The sequence below is a fragment of the Sminthopsis crassicaudata genome, chromosome 1, assembly GCF_048593235.1.
Source record: "Sminthopsis crassicaudata isolate SCR6 chromosome 1, ASM4859323v1, whole genome shotgun sequence".
NCBI lineage: Eukaryota > Metazoa > Chordata > Mammalia > Dasyuromorphia > Dasyuridae > Sminthopsis > Sminthopsis crassicaudata.
In genome coordinates, this window is record NC_133617.1 from 554,651,581 (window position 1) to 554,671,033 (window position 19,453).

The 19,453-nt window shown below is 36.1% G+C and overlaps 1 protein-coding gene across 2 annotated transcripts in view; it reads left to right on the forward strand.

Moving 5' to 3' along the window:
• The first annotated feature begins 233 nt into the window (after window positions 1-233).
• The window catches only part of ELL2 (elongation factor for RNA polymerase II 2), a 77,766-nt gene continuing 58,546 nt past the window's right edge, over window positions 234-19,453 (forward strand). For both annotated transcript variants that reach the window (XM_074282035.1, XM_074282036.1), the window contains exons 1-2: window positions 234-711; window positions 18,877-18,924. In XM_074282035.1, the coding sequence (XP_074138136.1) occupies window positions 559-711; window positions 18,877-18,924 (201 nt within the window). In that variant the 5' untranslated portion in view covers window positions 234-558. The remainder of the gene's footprint in view (window positions 712-18,876; window positions 18,925-19,453) is intronic.

Sequence of the window (19,453 nt, forward strand, 5' to 3'; positions counted from 1 at the left end):
TGAAAAGGGGAAAAAAACACCAACCACTACCGGCAACCCCCGCTTTCACTCCCTGACTGGGAGGGACCCCGGTTCCAGGTAACCAGAGCCTGAAACAGTCGCCCAATTAGGATAAGAGCTACCAGCCGGACTAACCAATCGCAGCCGACTGGCCAAATCGTCCATGCGTGACGTCAGAAATAATTAAGGAGTCTGCGTCATCTCTACGTCAGTCCTTCGGCTCCCTGGCACCCAGTCTCCGAAGCGAAACTGAGGCCACTAGAGGCTCCGCCCCACTCCGGGTGGATCGCGGCCAATGGAGGAGGGCCTTGAAGTAAAAGAGCCAATGATAGGAGGCAGGAGGTGGTGACCGGACCTGGGGGGGTGGGAAGGAGTGGAAGGGGCGGGACGTGGCGGCAGCGGGGCAGCGGGAGGGTTTAGTTGCGCTCAGTATATGACAGTACGTCAGCAACGGGATGGCCGTAGCTGTGGTGGCGGCTGCAGGAGCCGGAGCAGCTGCGGCCGCAGTGGAGGCAACAGTAGCAGCAGCAGCAGCAGCGGCACCCGGGGGAGTTTAAGATGGCGGCGGGGGGGCCGGCGGCAGCGGGTCTGCGGGAGGAGCGGCGCTACGGTTTATCGTGCGGGAGGCTTGGCCAGGACAATATCACCGTGTTGCATGTGAAGCTCACAGAGACGGCGATCCGGGCGCTGGAGACGTACCAGACCCATAAGGTGAGAGTCCGAGCCGGGGCTGGGCTGGGCTGCCGAGCTGAATGGAGTGGTGCGGGCGCTCCGTAGCGGGGCTGCGCCGCGCGCTCCTGCCCGCTCCCGTCCCGTCCCGTCCCGGCGAGGCAGTCACAGGGCAGGAGGGCAGGCGCCTCCTGAACCCCGGGAGGGTTCCGTCCTCTCTCCCGGGACCGTTCTCTGCTTCAGCTTCAGGAGGGTTCTCTCCGTCCTGGGCAGTCCCAGGCCGGCGGGCGGCGTCCGTCCCAGATGTCTCTTCTTCGGGTGGCAGCTGGGCGGCGGGCAGGAAGGCTCCCCGAGTTCCAGCGGGGTTCCGAGAGCGGCCGTCGGTCCGCACCTCCTCCCCTCTCTCCAGTGTCGGTAGCCCCCTAAGGGGAAAAGGCCCATACCGACCCCCGACAGACGCCCCGGGGGAAGCGAGAGAAACGCCCGGACGGAGCCTGGGGCTGCCTGGCGGATCGGGGACGGAGGCGACTACGGGAGAAGGGACAGACAAACGCTTGGCGACAGCTGTCGGGGGGGACCCAGCACTCAATGGGAGGGGAGTGAAATGCACACACGAACCCCACTGGGGGGGAAAAGAGGGTAGTTCAGAGTTCAGAGGGACCCACCAAGTGGAGGTGGAATGAATGACACACGGACACCCCTTGCTGTGGCGGAGAAGCGGAGGGGGCCGAGTGGGGCTAAAGGAGAGACAGGGGACCCCCGGCCGGGGACATGTACTGACAGGAGCACGTACGGGGAGACAGACACAATAGAAGGTGCATAGGTACACCGAGAGAGACATCCCCCGGGAGGAAACCGCGTACGTGAGCCCTACGCAGCGGGGAGGAACTCCTGAACTCTCTGGTGGAACGGCTCACTTTCAGGAGAGTTGCGGAGGGGCGCTGACACGGAGGAGTCTGAAAGCAGAAGATAGATACTCAGACAGAAGAGCCCCGAGACAGATTAATACCGATAGGGGTGCCCGGATAAAGGAGAACCGACTCACAAAGTTAGCTAGAAGGATCTTAAGGGAAAGGTGAAAAAAATGCAGGAGAGAACAGGCCAGATGGGGAGGCAGGAGAGGTGAGGAGACACGGCCTTGCAGATGAGGTGGGAATGAGTTCAGGGAGAGGAAAAGTAGGAATGTTGGGAAAGAGTGGATTTGTGGACAAAAATGGTGTCATGGACTGACAGGATGGGCATGTAGAAGTGGGAGAGAAAGGCCACCTCAGAACAGACAGGTGTGGTCAGCAGGAAGACTGTCTCCCACCGTGTGAGGGGAAGAGGCCGGAGGCAGGGTGACACAGACTGACAGTCTCTTACTGAGAGCAGTCCGAAATACTGGAAGAGGCTAGCAGGATGATTAAGTGATTCAGAGGCCATGCTGCCCTGCACCACCTCTGAGGGTCAGGGAAAGGAGACCCATTTGTTCTCCCTACTTTTCTCCTCCGGCATTCACTTATGCTTCCCTACTTGCTATGTCTGGCTAGTATGGGGTTAAGATCAAGCAAATCCTTACCCCCAGTTTTCAGCTCTGGGCGTGGATAGCAGGAAAAAGTGTATCTTCCATCATCCTAGCTGAGAAAGGGAGGAAATCTCCAATCCCTCCCCTCCACAGTGGCTTGACGGTGTTAGTTGAGTCTTTGGATCATTCCGGGGGTTAATATTAGCGGTGTTAGTTACTTTTGGGCTTTTTCCACAAAGTTACTTTCCTCTTCCATCTGCAAACTACTGGGATACTTGTTATTCTTTGTGTAGGGACGGATTGAGGTGTTAAGGAAAAATTGGTTTTATCTTGTCCCTTTATTTCTCTGTGCATGGCAGCCTGGTTGGATGGGTTAGATATAAGATCCCTTTTTCCCTACTCTACTAGGCTGGAGAAAAACTGTTCTAGTACTGTGCATAGTTCCTGGGTGCAGGAGGAGGGGGAGGGGAATGGAATGGAAGGGAGGGGAAGGGGAGGAAACCTGCTGACTTGGCATTTGCCACAGGACAAGGCCCAGCTCTGAGTTTAACCAATTCCTATCCCAAGGCCAGACCACAGCTTAGGCTGTCAATACAGCACCAATAGAACTTTTTTACATGCTTGGCAAAGCCATGAGTCAGGGTGAGGCTGCTAGACACTATAGATCAGGAAGTGGGAAGAGTTTCAAGAGGTAGGGGAACTGTCAGAAACTAGGGAGCTGCCACATAAACTTTTTAGAGCAGCTAATGGGAGGTTGGTTATTTCCCATTGCAACCTTTCCCCCTGCAACGTCTGACTAAATCAGACACAGACAGAATCAGACACAAATTGGTCTTAGAACTGACTCTGCATTACAGTGCTTTTTTTTCTTCCTGACCAATAGTTTGATTCTAGTCAGCCAAATGACTGGTAGGGAAGAAGCTGCTATAATTCCCCCAAAAGAATACTGATCTGTAGAAATGTACCGATCTGGTTTTCTTTTCACCCTGAACTCTTGTCAGAATAAATTATAAAAACTTTAAGCTGCAGCTATAATTAGGAAGTGTAAATATGTATCTGAATGTTCTGCAAAGGTTTAGGCCTCTGCTCAGAAAAAGATTTGCTTCAGTTTCTCATAAAAAAATTTCCCTCACCCTTCCTGTGCTCTTCATTGTTAAGAGATTGGTGCCAGAACAGCAAGCATCCCCCAAGTAACTTCAGAATGGGCAAGGCTAAAGCTATTACTTCTCCCAGTCTGAAGGCTTCAAAGAGACAATACTTTTCTAAGAGCCAGAAATCTCAATATTACAATTAATAAAACTTTCCCAAGTTTTTAAGCTTGTTCTTTGTGCATTTGAATTACTCTTACAAAATAATCCCTTCTAGCTTGAAAATTATGAAGATTTGAGAGATTTTTAGGAACTTTGGGGAGCTGAAAAGTAGGAGAAATCAAAAGTTCCTAATAGTAGTTGAGTGAACCTAAAAGATTTATGCAACACAAATAGTTCATGAAAACTTTGCTTTAATTAAAATTCTGAAATCTCAAATCACAATTCCCTAGTGCTTCAGAAAATATCTCAAACTAATTGATTTTAGTTATTCTAATGCCCTCCTTTTTATTCAAAAGAGGGATAATGCAGCATGATTTTAAAATGTATTTTCTTATGTAATGTGATTTTTTAAGTAAGTATAAAAGTTAAGTCTAAGTAAAAAATTGCAATGAGAGATAATTTGTTTTATAAGAAATTTTCCAGTCAATTTGAATCTGGAAACAATTTGAAACAGGTTATATGTGTAAGTATATTAACTTAAAAGGTTTTCATGACTTGCATTAGGAACCAAACATGTTTGAGCAGAGGAATATCATAGATAATTTGCTGACATTAGCAAAGCTGCCTTCTTAACTGCAGGTATATGTAAGCTGGATAAGGAAAAGAGCAAATGAGACATGAAACTTAAAAAAATTTTTTTTGCTGTCTGAATGTACCAGTATTTGGGGAAAAACACATTTTAATTTCATCAGTTTTTCCTGACTACATTCCCCAGGAGCAGTATTGAATTTTAGTTAAGTGCTTTGCCAGTTCCATTGGTAATCATTTTGCAGTTTGAGTACCTAAAATTGAAGATATAAATTTTGTATAAATTACTTTCACTGTCTGGTCAAATATTGTCCCTTGGAAATTTTAAAGGCATTTGAAACTCAGTGGATGAATGAAGAAGTATTTATGAAGGTCTTACTTTGTATAAGTATTATCATTAATATGTCCACTTCCTGTTAATTATGGTATTTATATTTATAATCTTTTGTACCTAAGCTTCCTAAGCTATTGTGTGTATGTGTTTCTGGGTGGTTAATTTCTAGGAAGGAAGATTAATTATCACATTCATTAATTAGTATCCCATTAACATGTTCTTTTGTAAAATCTAATGCTTTTACATTTGAACAAAACTATCTTGTTTTTATTAGTACGTGGTAGTAAATAATGCATAGATTCAAATATAAGCACTTAAAAATTCATATATTTGGTTTTGCTCAGCTTTAAGGTTTAAATCAATATATTTAAGTACTAATTCTTATTACCAAAACAGAAATTCTCAGAACTTAAAAAAATAAAATTATTATTTGTGCAATATGTCTTGCTTATTGTAGGGGCTTAATAAATGTTTGAATTGAACTCTTCTTCTCAATACAATCATTAATAAAACCTAGTCATCCTTCTCCTTCTATGAGTCTCATAGAATCCAAATCCTAAATACTCAAGATTTACTGGGTGACACCTTCCCTCAGGCAGGTTTCCAAAATTGGATTAATGGTTATTTAAGTATTCTGGTTAAGAGTTAAGATAATCTCACCTTCTGTCAGAAAGTTCTGGTCCCTCTAAATGTGCTAGCACCTTCATTCTGAGATTTCTTATAATTTATCTTCTATATATCTTGTTTGCAAAGTTATTTGCATAATTGAGTTCCCTGTGGAAAGAGTATATTGCTTTTTTTGTATCTAATACTATGCTAGACACATAATGGGATTAAATAAATTTGATCAATGGTTCTTGATTTAACTTAAAGGCTCTATTTCTTGTCTTCCCTTGCTCCCATCAATTTCCCAATTATCTGAAAAGCTAAAAGTACCTGGAAGGTGAAAAAAAAAATATATAAACTGTTCCTATATTCTTGTTCACATATGTGTGTGTTCCCATATACGTGTTCATATATATGTACATATATGTATATTCACATAAAATTAGAAGGACATTTAAATCTTGAAATTATTTGTATGCTTAGTGACAATAATCATGGTATCTATTTTTACTGTCAAAAAATAAAGAAGCAGTGTTTATAGCTTGTTCAAGAGTCCCAGGTTCACAAAGATTTTAAAATATAATTTGTTGAGTCATTGGTGTAATTTTGTAATAAACAGACCCTTCTTACTTTATAAAGATTAAGACCTGACCGATTCTTAGTTTTGGCTGGGCGTATTTGGAAACTAGTTTTAAAAAGTTGTCTCTGAAAGGGGATAGTGTCCCAAGTGGTAATACATTTTAAATGTTCTCATCTTTTTTTTTTTTTTCATTTTTTGTGCGTGTTTACAAGTGATTTTTTTTTTTCATAAAATTTCAATGCATTTTGAAAAAAGTTCATACCTGACTAAATTATTGTCTTAATTTCACACAATTCTCTTTGATTTAAAAGTTTTTTGTTTGTTTGTTTTTAACTTTCTAAAAAGCAGATAGCATTGTAGCACAGTTCTAACTGGTTTTTCACGGCAGAATCACAATTGGGAAATAAGAAGCATGATCCAGGCCAGAGTTACATGGGAAGGCTATAGCTCTCTATTTTGCTTGGCTCTGGAGTTAGTGCTATCAATGGGCTATGTTAAACCTTCAGGAAGAACTGGTTCTTAGGATTCCACTGACAGCAACCTGGAAAGTACATACCTGGAACCCAGTCTAGAAAATCTATGGCTGACCTTTAAGTGTGGGATAAAGGGAGGTTGGGGAGGGGAAGCACTTATTTAAAGTCTATAAATGACTTAAAACTTTGTGTCAAAATTCAGGATTTTAAATCCAGAAGTACTGCTCCTGTTTGAATATAGAACATTTGGCCAGCATTTTTAAAACAAGAAGTTTGTTCTATTGGTACTACGAGTAATTAGACAAATAGGGTCATGCTTCAGCTTTCTAATAAAGAGAATGTGTTTGTTGTCAAACCATAAATGACCTCTCGATGACTGAAAGCAAATCTACAGATCTTGACTCTAGATTTTTTAACAATCCTTCCAGTGTTAAAGCTCAGTGACATATACTCATTTTTTACAACTAAGTTCCAGGATGATTAAACAAGTGGTTTGTCTGGGTAAAGGTTTGAAAAGTTTTTTCCATAAAGAAAAAATTTTCCATCAAGAAAAAGAATGTGAATTTAAGAAATTATGTTTTAGACTGAAAAGAAATTTCAGGTATAGTGGGTATTTTTTGATTTAACTTTTTTTTCTCATAGCTAAGAGGATTTAGATTTTAAGATGTATTTTTAAGCCCTTTTTAGCCTTCTCTGCATAACTTCTCTAAATTATACTTAAAAGACTTTCCAAGATTTCTGGTAACTAAAAAATTTTATTTTTACTTGGAGTTAAAATAGCTTGTCATTCATGACTATCAAAGTAATGCTACTGTGATATACTATGCCCCCTTATTTACTTTTTGAAGCTCCATTTAAGTCTAATGATTAATGAAAAAAGTCATTGAGTCTTTCCTTGACTCTCCATCTGTTCTCCCATATCTTTTGATGTCTTATTCTCCTTTAGTTTCAGTTTAGTTTAAAAATACATATATTATTTGAGTAGATAGAGCTTGTATTAGTTAAAAGAGGTCTACTTTTCAATACTTGGTTCATGGTCTTGTGAGGTATTCTGCTAGAGAATTTTTCTACTACACAATGAACCTTATTTACTGTATAGAATTTGATTTGTCAAATAGTTTGACAATAGAAAATCAATGCAAAAACAATCCATTAAATTTTCCTTAAAGATGTACTTACTCACTTTAGGCTCTAGATATTTATCCAGACTAGGTACTTTTACAAGAATGCTTTTTAAAAAAATAGGTTTTTCTTTTCTACAGATGTTGCTTGTCGGCATTTTATCCTGCTTCCTTGAAAAATTGGCTAAAATCTCATCTTCTACCTGAAGCCTTTCTCTACTCCTTACTTCTAATGACTTCTCTCTGTTGATTATTTTCTATGCTTATCCTGTGTGCAGCTTTTTTGTACATAGTTATTTGTACATTGTCTTCCCTATTAGATTGGCAATGCCTTGTCACATAGTAGGTGTTTAGTGAATGTTAAATGACTGACCTTGGAACATGTATTATAAAAGGATAGTTGAGTTTTTCTTGCTGCAATGAAAATATTAATAAGAAGGTATTGTATCATATCTATAAAATAATATATCTCGGAAGATTATATTTATTGAAAAGGAAAGTTTATTGTTGAAAGGCTCTTCCGTATCAGAATTATGAAGTAGATTGTTTATGATTTTAATAGTATGGGAACTGTTTGTGGTTTTTAACAAGGAATATAGAATTTTTTCTCCCTGGACTGTTTATTTGCTGACTAAATAACATCCTTTACAAATGAAGAATCCAGTTTTATAATATACATACATATTGTAGGACTTTTCTCCTAAAATATCTAGGGAGTGAGAAACAGTCTATAGATCCAGATTACTGCTGAGATGACCATGTTAACAATTGTTACATTTGTTGTAACATTATTACATTTTTTTAAATTGTTACATTTTTTTAAATTGTTACATTTTTTTAAATTGTTACATTTAAATGTTAACAATTGTTAACATTTAAATATTTTCTATATGTCAAGTTTTTAGCTATTAGCAAACGCCTTCATAGTTACAATATATACAATATTGATGCAGATGTGTTTTTGGAAGCTGATTTCTGTGGACCCTCCCTTAAACTATGTATGGGTGCTTTCTATGTTTTCAATACAAAACAATATGCTCTCATAAGCCTAGAGAGAGCGATAGGAAGAACTTTAGAAGTTACTTATTATAACCTTGTGAACCAAGGTTCAGATAGGTTAAATAATTTGCCCAAGGTCATACATAGTAATGTCAGAGAACCAGGATTGGTTCTTATAGGGGTCCCTTGTTTTTACAGTATTATTTTACTTCTAAGAAAAGCTTATTTTGCCATTTTTTGCTCTGAATTTTCAGCTTTTGATATTGGTCTCGATAATAGAGAACTGAATTCTTTTCCTTTAGAAGGAATAGATAACAATTAAAATAACAAACAATTAAAATTCTGAAGTGGATCAATCTTGGAAAAAAGGCAAAAATGTGTTTTTTTGTTTTTAACTGAGACAGTTGAGGTTAAATGATTTGCCTAGGGTCACACAGCTAGGAAGTGTTAAGTGTCTGAGGTCAAATTTGAACTCAGGTCCTCCTGACTACAGGGCTAGTGCTCTTAACACTGCCATCTCGCTGCCCCCAACTTTGTTCTTAATGTTCAACCTACATTAGATATTGCTTTTCAATAGCAACTATTTAATAATATAATGGTAGAAGACCAGTCTTGGAGATGGGAAAGCTAAACTGGGTTGCCTCTGATATACATTGTCCTACTGGCAACCCTTTGAAATTTACAGTTAAAAATTGTACATCTTGGAGGGAGGATAAAATCCTAATACTATAGAGAAAAAATGGCAAGGAAGTAACATTACATTTCAACACAGATTGGCCTTGCCTTAAGATATAGAACTTATCTGCTGAATTCATCAATCCTCAAATACCATATTTCCATAGACAAAGTTCAGGAAACACTTGAACCTAGCTTTAGATGAACTGAGGATAATGCTTGCCCACAATTTGTTACTGTCTGTCAGAACAGTAGCATTGGGAATAGATGGAAGTGTCCTAAATCAGTATGAAGTATACCTTCATAAAATCATGGTAACTAGAAGCAACCTGGAAATATGCTGAATAGAAAGGGAAAACTTCCAGGGATTCTCAGCAATATAGAATCAAACTATTCCAAAGGAATCTGCTGCCTGTTTCCTTTAAATCATTCTAGACAAGTAGGAATTTAGATGCTATTTGAAGACACCAGAGACCTGGAACCTGATATTTATCATGGCAGTGCTTTTCACTTTTATATAAGGAAAGCCCACAGATCTTTTTCACACAAACTATTGTCTAGCTTGGGGCAGCTAGATGGCACAGAGGATAGAACAGTAAGTGGTTGGAGAACCTGAGTTCTGGCCACAGACACTCACTGGGTAATCTTCCTATTTTCCTCAGTTTCCTCATTTGTAAAATGAGCTGGAGAAGAAACTATGCTTGTATCTTTGCCAAGAAAAACTCAAATGGGGTGATGGAAAGTTAGACATGACTGAAACAAGTTTTGCCGCCTCTGTCCTGTACCTGTGTAGGTTTCAAAAATCCAAATACAGTACCTATTAATAATTTTCTTATGTTGGCCAGTTATTCTAGTAAAACAGTTTATTCTAAAACAATTGAATAAATATACTAGAGGGACAGTATTTTCATCCAGACTTTTATCAAGAGATAAATGAGCAAATTTTTGTCCTATATCCTTTCAAAGTTTTGAGTGTATTCATAAAATTTATCCCAATTTTTAATAAAAATAGTTCTGTAGGACATAGCACTAGGGAATTTCAAAATTTAATCCAACCCAGTTACTTTTTTTCGAATGTGAACAACAAAAAAGATATTTCCATATACAATACCAAAAAAAAAAAGAGAATTGAATATTAAACTTTGAATTTCCATTTCACACTAAAAATCACTTGAATCTTTAAGCATATATTTCACATATCACCTTCAAAATTGTCCTGTGTGGGTCATTGCTTCCTTCTGAATATCCCTCTGGTTCCCTGTGTGATTGAATTTTTTCAATTGATTTTTTCAATTGAAGTAATAAAGTACAAGAAGGGGTAAACAGATTTGAGAGAGCAGTGTATTGCTGGTTTTAGAATTCCCATTATCAGTTGGGGAGAAGGGGTAAACAGATTTGAGAGAGCAATGTATTGCTGGTTTTAGAATTCCCATTATCAGTTGGGGAGAGGGTTAGTATTTCTAAACTTGACTCCCCTTTTCCTCTTAACTGGCTCTCAGTTGAAAACCCAAGAAAGAAGGGGAAAGTCTATTGTAACAAATAATCATAGTCAAGTAGAACAAATCCACATAGTAGCCATTTCAAAAACTATTTTATTTCTCTGTCAGAAGGTGGGTAACATGTTTTGACTATACTTCCTCTGGAGATAGTTTATTGCATTGATGAAAAATTTTTAAATTCAGAGTTGTTTTTCTATACATTGTTCTGCTTGCATAATCTCTTGGTTTTACTCACTTCCCTTTGCCTGAGTTCATATTATCTGATTCTCAGAAATCATTCCTTCATTTCTTAAATGGCTCAATAACATTCCACAATTTGTTCAGACATTTCCCCAACTTCTCGGACTTCAGATTTAAATTCTTTGCTTTTCAAAGCAAAACTTCAACAAAGTTGTGTTCTATACTTAGAAAAACTTCACTGTTAAATAACGAACCCCTGACAGTAAATATGCATGAATAATTTTTTTTTTACAACATTATCCCTTGTATTCATTTTTCCAAATTTTCCCCTCACTCCCCTCTACTCCCTCCCCTAGATGACAGGCAATCCCATACATATTAAATGTGTTACAGTATAACCTAGATACAATATGTGTGTAAATCCAATTTTCTTTTTGCACTGTAAGAATTAGATTCCGAAGGTATAAGTAACCTGGGTAAATAGACAGTAGTGCAAACAGTTTACATTCAATTTCCAGTGTAGCTGTTTCTGTCCATCATTGATCAACTGGAAGTGAATTGGATCTTTATGTTGAAGATAATCCACTTCCATCAAAAGATGTCTTCATACAGTATTGTTGTTGAAGTGTATAATGATCTCCTGATTCTGCTCATTTCACTCAGCATCAGTTCATGCACGTCTCTCCTAACCTCTCTGTATTCATCCTGCTGGTGATTTCTTACAGAGCAATAATATTCCATAACGTTCATATACCATAATTTATCCAACCATTCTCCAATTGATGGACATCCATTCATTTTCCAGTTTCTAGCCACTACAAAAAGAGCTGCCACACAAACATTTTAGCACATATAGGTCCCTTTCCCTTTAGTAGTATTTCTTTGGGTTATAGGCCCAGTAGTAGCACTGCTGGATCAAAGGGTATGCACAGTTTGATAACATTTTGGGCATAGTTCTAAATTGCTCTCCAGAATGGCTTGATTCTTTTGCAACTCCACCAACAATGCATCAGTGTCCCAGTTTTCCCATATCCCCTCCAACATTATCTTTTCCTGTCATCTTAGCCAATCTGACAGGTGTGTAGTGATATCTCAGAGTTGTCTTAATTTGCATTTCTCTGATCAGTAGTGATTTGGAACACTTTCATGAGTGGATATAGTTTCAATTTCATCATCTGAAAATTGTCTGTTCGTATCCTTTGATCATTTATCAATTGGACAATGGTTTGATTTCTTATAAATTAAGTCAGTTCTCTATATATTTTGGAAATGAGGCCTTTATCAGAACCTTTAACTGTAAAAAAATCTTCTATTTTGTGATCAATAATGATCTCTAGTTTTCCTTTGGTCATAAATCCCTTCCTCCTCCACAGGTCTGTCTAGTCTATGATCTCATTTTTTATGCCTAAATCATGGACCCATTTTGATCTTATCTTGGTATATGGTGTTAAGTGTAGATCCATATCTAATTTCTGCCATACTATTTTCCATTTTTCCCAACAGTTTTTTTCAAATAATGAATTCTTATCCCAAATGTTGGTATCTTTGGGTTTGTCAAACTCTAGTTGATTTTCTTAATCGTTGTTTAGTCTAATAAGAATTATGGGGTTTGCTGAAGTAAATAAGTAAGCTGGTTAGCCCACCTCCATTTAAGCGGCTATCTTGGCCAGAAATCTTCCAGTTTATTACTAACTTTTGCATATAATCATTTCAGTTAATTAAAATTTCATATTAGTTTATTGGTATATTTTGTTCTTACATCACTTTCATTTCTAAATATGTCCATTCTCCCATACCATCCATAGAGTCCCTTATAAGAAGGAAAAGGAGTGGAGCAAGCTCAACAAATCTATAACCAGGATTGATTGCAAATACTAATAGTATTTGCAGTGTGCCATACTCTGTTTTCCATCTCTACAAAAAAAGGAGGGAAGTGATTTTTCCCTCTTCTCTGAGTCAAGCTTGATTATAATTAGGTAGTTCTCAGTCAACAAACATTTATTAAGAGCCGTTGAATTGTGGGCAGATCCCAACTGTCCAAACATATGCAGTTCTTTTCAATGTCATTCAATCAGTAAGCAATTGTTAAGCACCTATTGTTTATCAGACCCTGTCCTAAGTGCTAAAAATAGCCTCTCCTCCCAGAGTTCATAGTCTGATGGGGGAAAATAACTTAGAAACAACTATGTATACACAAGAATCAATGGATTATATCAATCAAATAAAATGAAAAGGAAAGACCAGTATTAAGAGAAATTAGAAAAGCCTATTTGTAAAAAATGGGATTTTATCTGGGATTTGATGGAAGCTAGAGAAGCCAGACTGGAGGTGAGAAGGGAGAATTCCCATAAAATTTTCCCTGGAGTTGGGAGATAGAGGCAGGAACCTCCTGGAGGCCAGTATTCTCCCAGAAGTTGACCAGAGTTTCATCCCATATGCTGAGTGTTATGAGGCTATCAGTAGAACATAGAAGTGCTTCAACAATCTGGTGCTTTTGTGTCAACCAGCCAGTTTTTTGTTTTGTTTTTTGCTTTTATATATATATATATATATATATATATATATAAATATCACCCTTTATAAAATTTATTAATTTACAGCACTTCATATGCTCAGTGCACAATGTGCCTCTTGTCCCCTCAGCTCCTGTGACTTTAACTGGCTCTCTCTATCCATTCAAAAGACTCAGCTACAGATGCACTGCCTGCCTTTTCCCTGAGCAGCAATCCTACATTGTCATTTACCTGTTGGACTTTTCAAACTGAATGTTTTAACCTCATTTTAACCTCAGCATGTCCAAAACTGTACTCCATAACTTCCCCCAAATCCCTCTTACTTTGCTATTCTTGTTGAAAGGCACCATCATCCTTCTAGTTTGTCAACTTCACTTTCCTAGGCTCCTTTCTTTTATCCCATATATCTAATCAGTTGCCAAATTTGGCTGTTTAGCTCTTGCATCTCACCCCTGTTATCCACGTAAACACAGTTCCCAGTTCTGTGCCACCTCTAAATTAACTGCATCCACCTCTGAATTAGTCTCTGCCTCAAGTTTCTTCCTACTCTAATTCATTCTACACACTTCTGTCAAAATGATTTTTCTTAAGCATAGATTTTCCCATGTGATTCCCCTACTTTAGTCAGCCCCATTAGTTTCCTATTGCCAGTGTGATTAAATACCTGGATTGAGTTTAGCTTTCAAAGCCCTATACAATCTAATCCCCTGGCGTTTTTCCCCCAACTTCATTGTATATTACTTCCCCACTCTGGCAATGAAAAGAGTGTCAAACTTTTTCCTTCTGTTCCTCACTCATAATAATCCCAACTCCAACCTTGTGCTGTGACTATTTTCTTGTCTATCCTTCATAAAGTCTTTCTCTTCTAAGATATTATTTGTTTTAAAGCTTTTTATTTACAAAATTTTAATTAAAGCTTATTTATTTACAAAACATTTTCCGTCATTGACCATTACAAAGCCTTCTGTTCCAAATTATCCCCTCCTTCCTCCACCCCCTCTCCTAGATTGCAGGTAGTCCAATACATATTAAATATGTTAAAATATATGTTAAATCCAATATATGAATACATATTTATAAAGTTTAAGATACAATCTTCTACATGAAGCCTTTCCTAATTCCCCTACTAGTAGACTTCCAACTACCTTTATGTATATATACCTTCTACTGTATTTATCTGCTATCTTGTAAACACATACACACACACACACTCTCTCTCTCTCTCTCTCTCTCTCTCTCTCTCTCTCTCTCTCTCTCTCACTCTCACTCTCTCTCACTCTCTCACACTTTATACATCCTTGTCTCCTCCTAAAATATAAGTTCTTTGCTTTTAGGGATTGCTTTATTTTATTAGTACCTCTAGCACCAAGAAAATTGCATAAAATGTAATAGGAACTTCATAAATACTTGCTGATTAATGCTAATTTTCATTTCTTTGGATTGAGTCACATAAAAGGAAAGCTATGCTTTTTTACTACTTTAAAATATTTTAAATTTTCTTTAAGATGAGATAAGGTTGGACCTATGACTACACTGGAATTTCCTTTGAAGAAACTCCCTCTACTAGTGCAAATAAGCACCTTCTTTGCAATTTATAGTTTTTGAGAGTAGCCTAGGATGAAGAATTTAAGTGACTTATCTTAGTACAGGTATATTTCAAAAGTATAACTTGAACCCAAGGCTTCCTGACTCCAAAGTAAATCTTCTGACCCTCTTAGTGTTACCCACTCCTTCTGATTGTATAAGATTGAGGAACCATTTTAGGAATATTAATAAGTCCATAACATTTCATTTATCATGTAGCTGGAATTTAGGTTCAGTTTGCAATTCGGTTTCTTGTCTGACATTTTTTCATTCAATGTTGAAGTCTGCAACTATTTTTACTTTTGAGAGAATTACTTGATTACTTAGGTATAGTTAAATAGTATAAATGTTTTATTGATATTTAATTTTCAGTGTAAATTTCCTTTTAAATATGCCATTTCCTTCTGGCCAATTAAATTTATATAAAATTTATATTTCTTTCATGTATAGCCACTGTAGTCAATTCGTGATTGTTTAGATTTAGGCTAAAAACCTAAAAATATTCTTAATGGAAGAGTTTAGTATAATAGTGTTCATTCTCAAAATTTCACTATAATCTTAATATCTGTCCCTTTAGGACAGTTTTTGGATATAGAAAATTATTTCTTCCTGTTGCATTTTTTAAAAATGGCGTACAAGAGGTGCAATTGACAATTATATGAATCTGGAATGAATAGTACAATATTTAAAAGTATTTTAGTCATCCTGCTTGTAGACATGTTTTTTTTGTTTGTTTGTTTTTTTGGTAAAAATTTTTTTAAGGCATACTTGAATTTGTGTGCAAAGCTGCTTTAATAGTTGTGAGTTTTCCAGTGAAAAATGAGAATATAATCCCTTAAAAATATTCCATTACAGTAGACCATCCTTATTACTAAAATTATATTTAGAAACAGATGTGCTTTTTAGAGCTTTTTTTCCCCTATGTCAAAATGTTTTAACTACACAAGAGAAAAATTGTAATGATTATGTAAAATGTCATCTTTCTTTAGAATCAAAATGATAAAGAAAAGGTCCTTTTCTCCTTTTATTTGCATGCTGAACCATTCTGGAAAGATAACTACCTTTTTACAAATTTCTAGGCAAAGAGGTTGGCTCACAACCCTAAAATTCATGTATTCAGCAAGTATATTTTAAGCAACTACTGTGCATTCTGAAGACAATATATTAGGTAACTTTAGAAATGAAAGCCCCAGTACTTGCTTTTTAAGAGCTTATATCACTAGAGACCAGTCACATATCATGGAAGAAATTACAAAGCAATAATAATAAACAATAATAATAACTAATGTCTGTTATATAGCACTTAAAGATTTTGTAAAATATTTTGTGCATTATCTAATTTGATTCTCACAATCACATTGTAAGTTAAATACTATAGGTGTTTTACATATGAAGGGACTAAGGTAAAATAAGATTAGTTAAGTGATGGTCAGGCAAATAATTAAAAAATATTAAAGAAGAGATTTCTAAATCTTCTGACTTCCAAGTCCTGGCTTTTTTCCATTTAGTGTTTAGCATAACATTTTAGTTAAGTGTCCTGGAATTAGAAGCTAGGGAGTGTTCAGCATGAGTACAGTCTGGAAAGTTTTCTTAAAAGAACTTTCTTCTTAGAAAGTTTTCAATATTTCTAAATATGAGGTCTCAAGAACTCTTCTGATAAAGAAGAGCAAGGCCAGCAGCAAAGGAAAATAAATCACTTCACCTTTCTGGGACTGTTAAATGAAGGGGGCAGAAGGTGGCAGAGGGTTAAGATCCCTTCCAGCTCTAAAATACAGGGTTTTATGGACCCAGTTCATAATAATAATAATACTAATAATATAATAATTCTTCATTACCCCACCCATCCACCCAGCATTGCCATCATCTCACACCTAGATCAGGTAATCCAAATGATTTTTTTCTGTATCCATTTTAACAGTTAATCTTAATATCCCCCAGTCAAGAATCTACAATGATTCCCTACTGTCTGCTTCATTTAATTTAAATTCACCCACCTAGTTTTGAGAGTTTTCCATAAATTTTGTCTCCATTCTACCTGTCACTTTCCCAGCTCAAAATTTTGTTTCTGACAGATAAGACACTCCTCTGCAGATAGCATACCCATTTTGACTTCCATTTTGCTCGTACTTTCCATTCACTGTTATCTGCTTTTTTTAAAGTCCAGCTCAGTTCCTTCTTATAAATTGCCTCAACTATTTTGTCCTATTTGCTTTGTTCTCTCCCATTCCAGAATTAGTATTTTTATCATTGGCACACAGTTTAATTCTTGTTTTTATATCATAAACTATTCAAGGTCAGGGAATCATTTTATATTGTCTGTATGTCTTTGGGACCAGGATGCTCATCTACCTTATTGTGTAGAAATAGAAAGTAGAAAGGAAGAAAATAAATTTTCATATAAAGAGTAATTGGTATAAAGTTTTACTGAAATGCTTTTTTGGCATTGGGACTTAAATTCCTTTAATGAGATTAAAGGAATTTGAGAATATTCAGAATTCAGAATAGAGATGTAGATTTTGGGAAAGTTATTTTAAGGATAGTAGCTAAAACTAAGAGTAATGACCTTCCTTATAGAACAAATATAGAATGAGGAGGAAAGGACCAAGGATAGAGATTTGGAGATAACTACAAGCTTGAAAAAAGAAGCAGAGTAAAAGCTGCATAAGGATGTAGGGCCAAATGTCAAGAGACAAGATAGTTTCAAAAAGAAAGTATGTCTTTTAGCATCAAGAGTAACTAATAGCAATAACATCTAGCATTTATAGTGCTCTTAAGATTTGCAAAGCACTATATATGTTACCACATTTGATCCTTTACAATAATCTTATGAAAGAAGTGCTATAATTATCATTTCCATTTTATCTAAGATGGAAAAATTGAGGCTAAGAGGTTGTGACTCCTTTAGGGTCATACAGCTAAGGTATGAAGCAAAATTTGAAATTTTTCTGACTCCCAAATCCCAGCACCTTTGCCCTGAGTGTGGAATATAAATAATAATCTCTCTACATGAAAGATTAAGAATACCAGAAATGAAGAGGTCATTGGGTGAGTTACCAAACCAACAATTGAATTTGCTTATTAAGAAGTTTTGGGGTTGTTTTTTTTTTCATCTAAAATTGGCAATTATCTTGTTTTTATTTCCATATTTTCAGTCTCAGACACTTACTAGTTATCTTAGAAAATCATATACCCTCTCCCTTAGTTTCCTTCATTTGTAAAATGGGAAAAATAGCACTTCTTCCCAAGGTGGTTGTAAGGATAAAATGAGATAATTAAAAGTGTTTATAGCACAGTGACTGGCACAAAGTAAACACTATGTAAATCTTAACTATTATAATCATTATCATGATTATACTAGTACCAAGCCATGTTATATTTCAAAATGCCTTATTTTTGTCCATTTTCATGAATTTTTTTGAATAGTTGTTTTCCTTTTTTATAAGATCTCTTTGAAACATGCACTGATAATTTACCTGTCTATTTAATTGATCCGTCACTCCCATATTGCTAAGAACTTCATTCACTATAAATAAAAAATCAAACAATTGTGATGAAGAACATTAGAAGTGTTTGTACATGCTTTGTACATATAGTTATAATTAAAAAGTGTATTCAGTCTTCTGTCTTTACAAAATTGTTATTTTGCATTAGAGTATGGAAAGTGAATTAACTTGAAAGATTTTTTTAATTCAACAAAAACAGTTAAAAGTACAACTTAGTGTTTAACAAATGTTTCTTGAATGAATGAATACTCCTAGATACTAAGAACATTGTTCCTGAATTTAAATTTACAATCTGATTAGGAGATTTAGAGAAGTACAAAAAAGGTAAAACCAAAATTTTAGAAAATGCGTTTATTTCCTCTCTCCAAAAGTGCTCCCAAGATAGATCATATTTAAGAATGCAAAAGATCTTTCAAAATTGCATATTTAAAAGTAAAATTACAAGTTACAAATTTTATAATGAAACTGAAAATATACCAGAAAATTAGATCCTTTTCTTTTTTTTCCTACAGTCTTAAAATTTGAGAAATTGAGCAAAAATATTTCTTACGGCATCAACAAATTCAGTCAATATGGGGAGAAAAACTAATTAAAAATCAAATTTTTATAGTTTTATAGTAAACAAACTCTTATGTCACCTTAGTCCCATAATTGCTTTAAAAAGTAAGATAAGATTTTTTGGTGAGACTTATTCTCACCAAATTTGAATTTTTTAAGAGATTAGTACTATGTTACTATAATACAGCTTAAGCTGATTTTTAAATTTTCTTATTTCTTTTCTTTTTTTTTTTTAAATAGAATTTAACTCCTTCCAGACCTTCAATTCAGTTTCAAGGACTCCAGGGGGTGAGTATTCTTTTACTTTATTAATTTTTCAGGGAAATTTCCCCAAATTTCACCTATTATGCTTAAATTTCTAATCTGCATTTTTCACCTGTTCCTCTTAGAATCAATGATAACTAAGGGTGCTAGATATCTTTTGCTCATGGTTTGGCTTGATAAGCAGTAGGCTATTCCACCTTTGTGAACTTAAAAAGTAGATATATGTAACTAAACCATACGTTACTAAAATAATTTTTAATATATAAGAGCAAGACATGGATTACTTGTCCTTTCTCCATTTTTATAAGCTATATGTATAACTGATCATATAACAGTCCAGCTCCATTTGATTATACCTTCAGGAATTAACTATTATAAGGAAAACTTAAATTTTAAAATTAAATACTGATTTGTCATAATTAAATCTTGGAAGAACTTTTTAGAACTTAGAAGATTTATAAAATGGAATGAGCTTCCTTTTTAAGTAGTGAGATTCCTTTCACTGAAATTGTTCAAGCAGGGGGTTAGCTAACTAACCACTTTTCAGAAATGT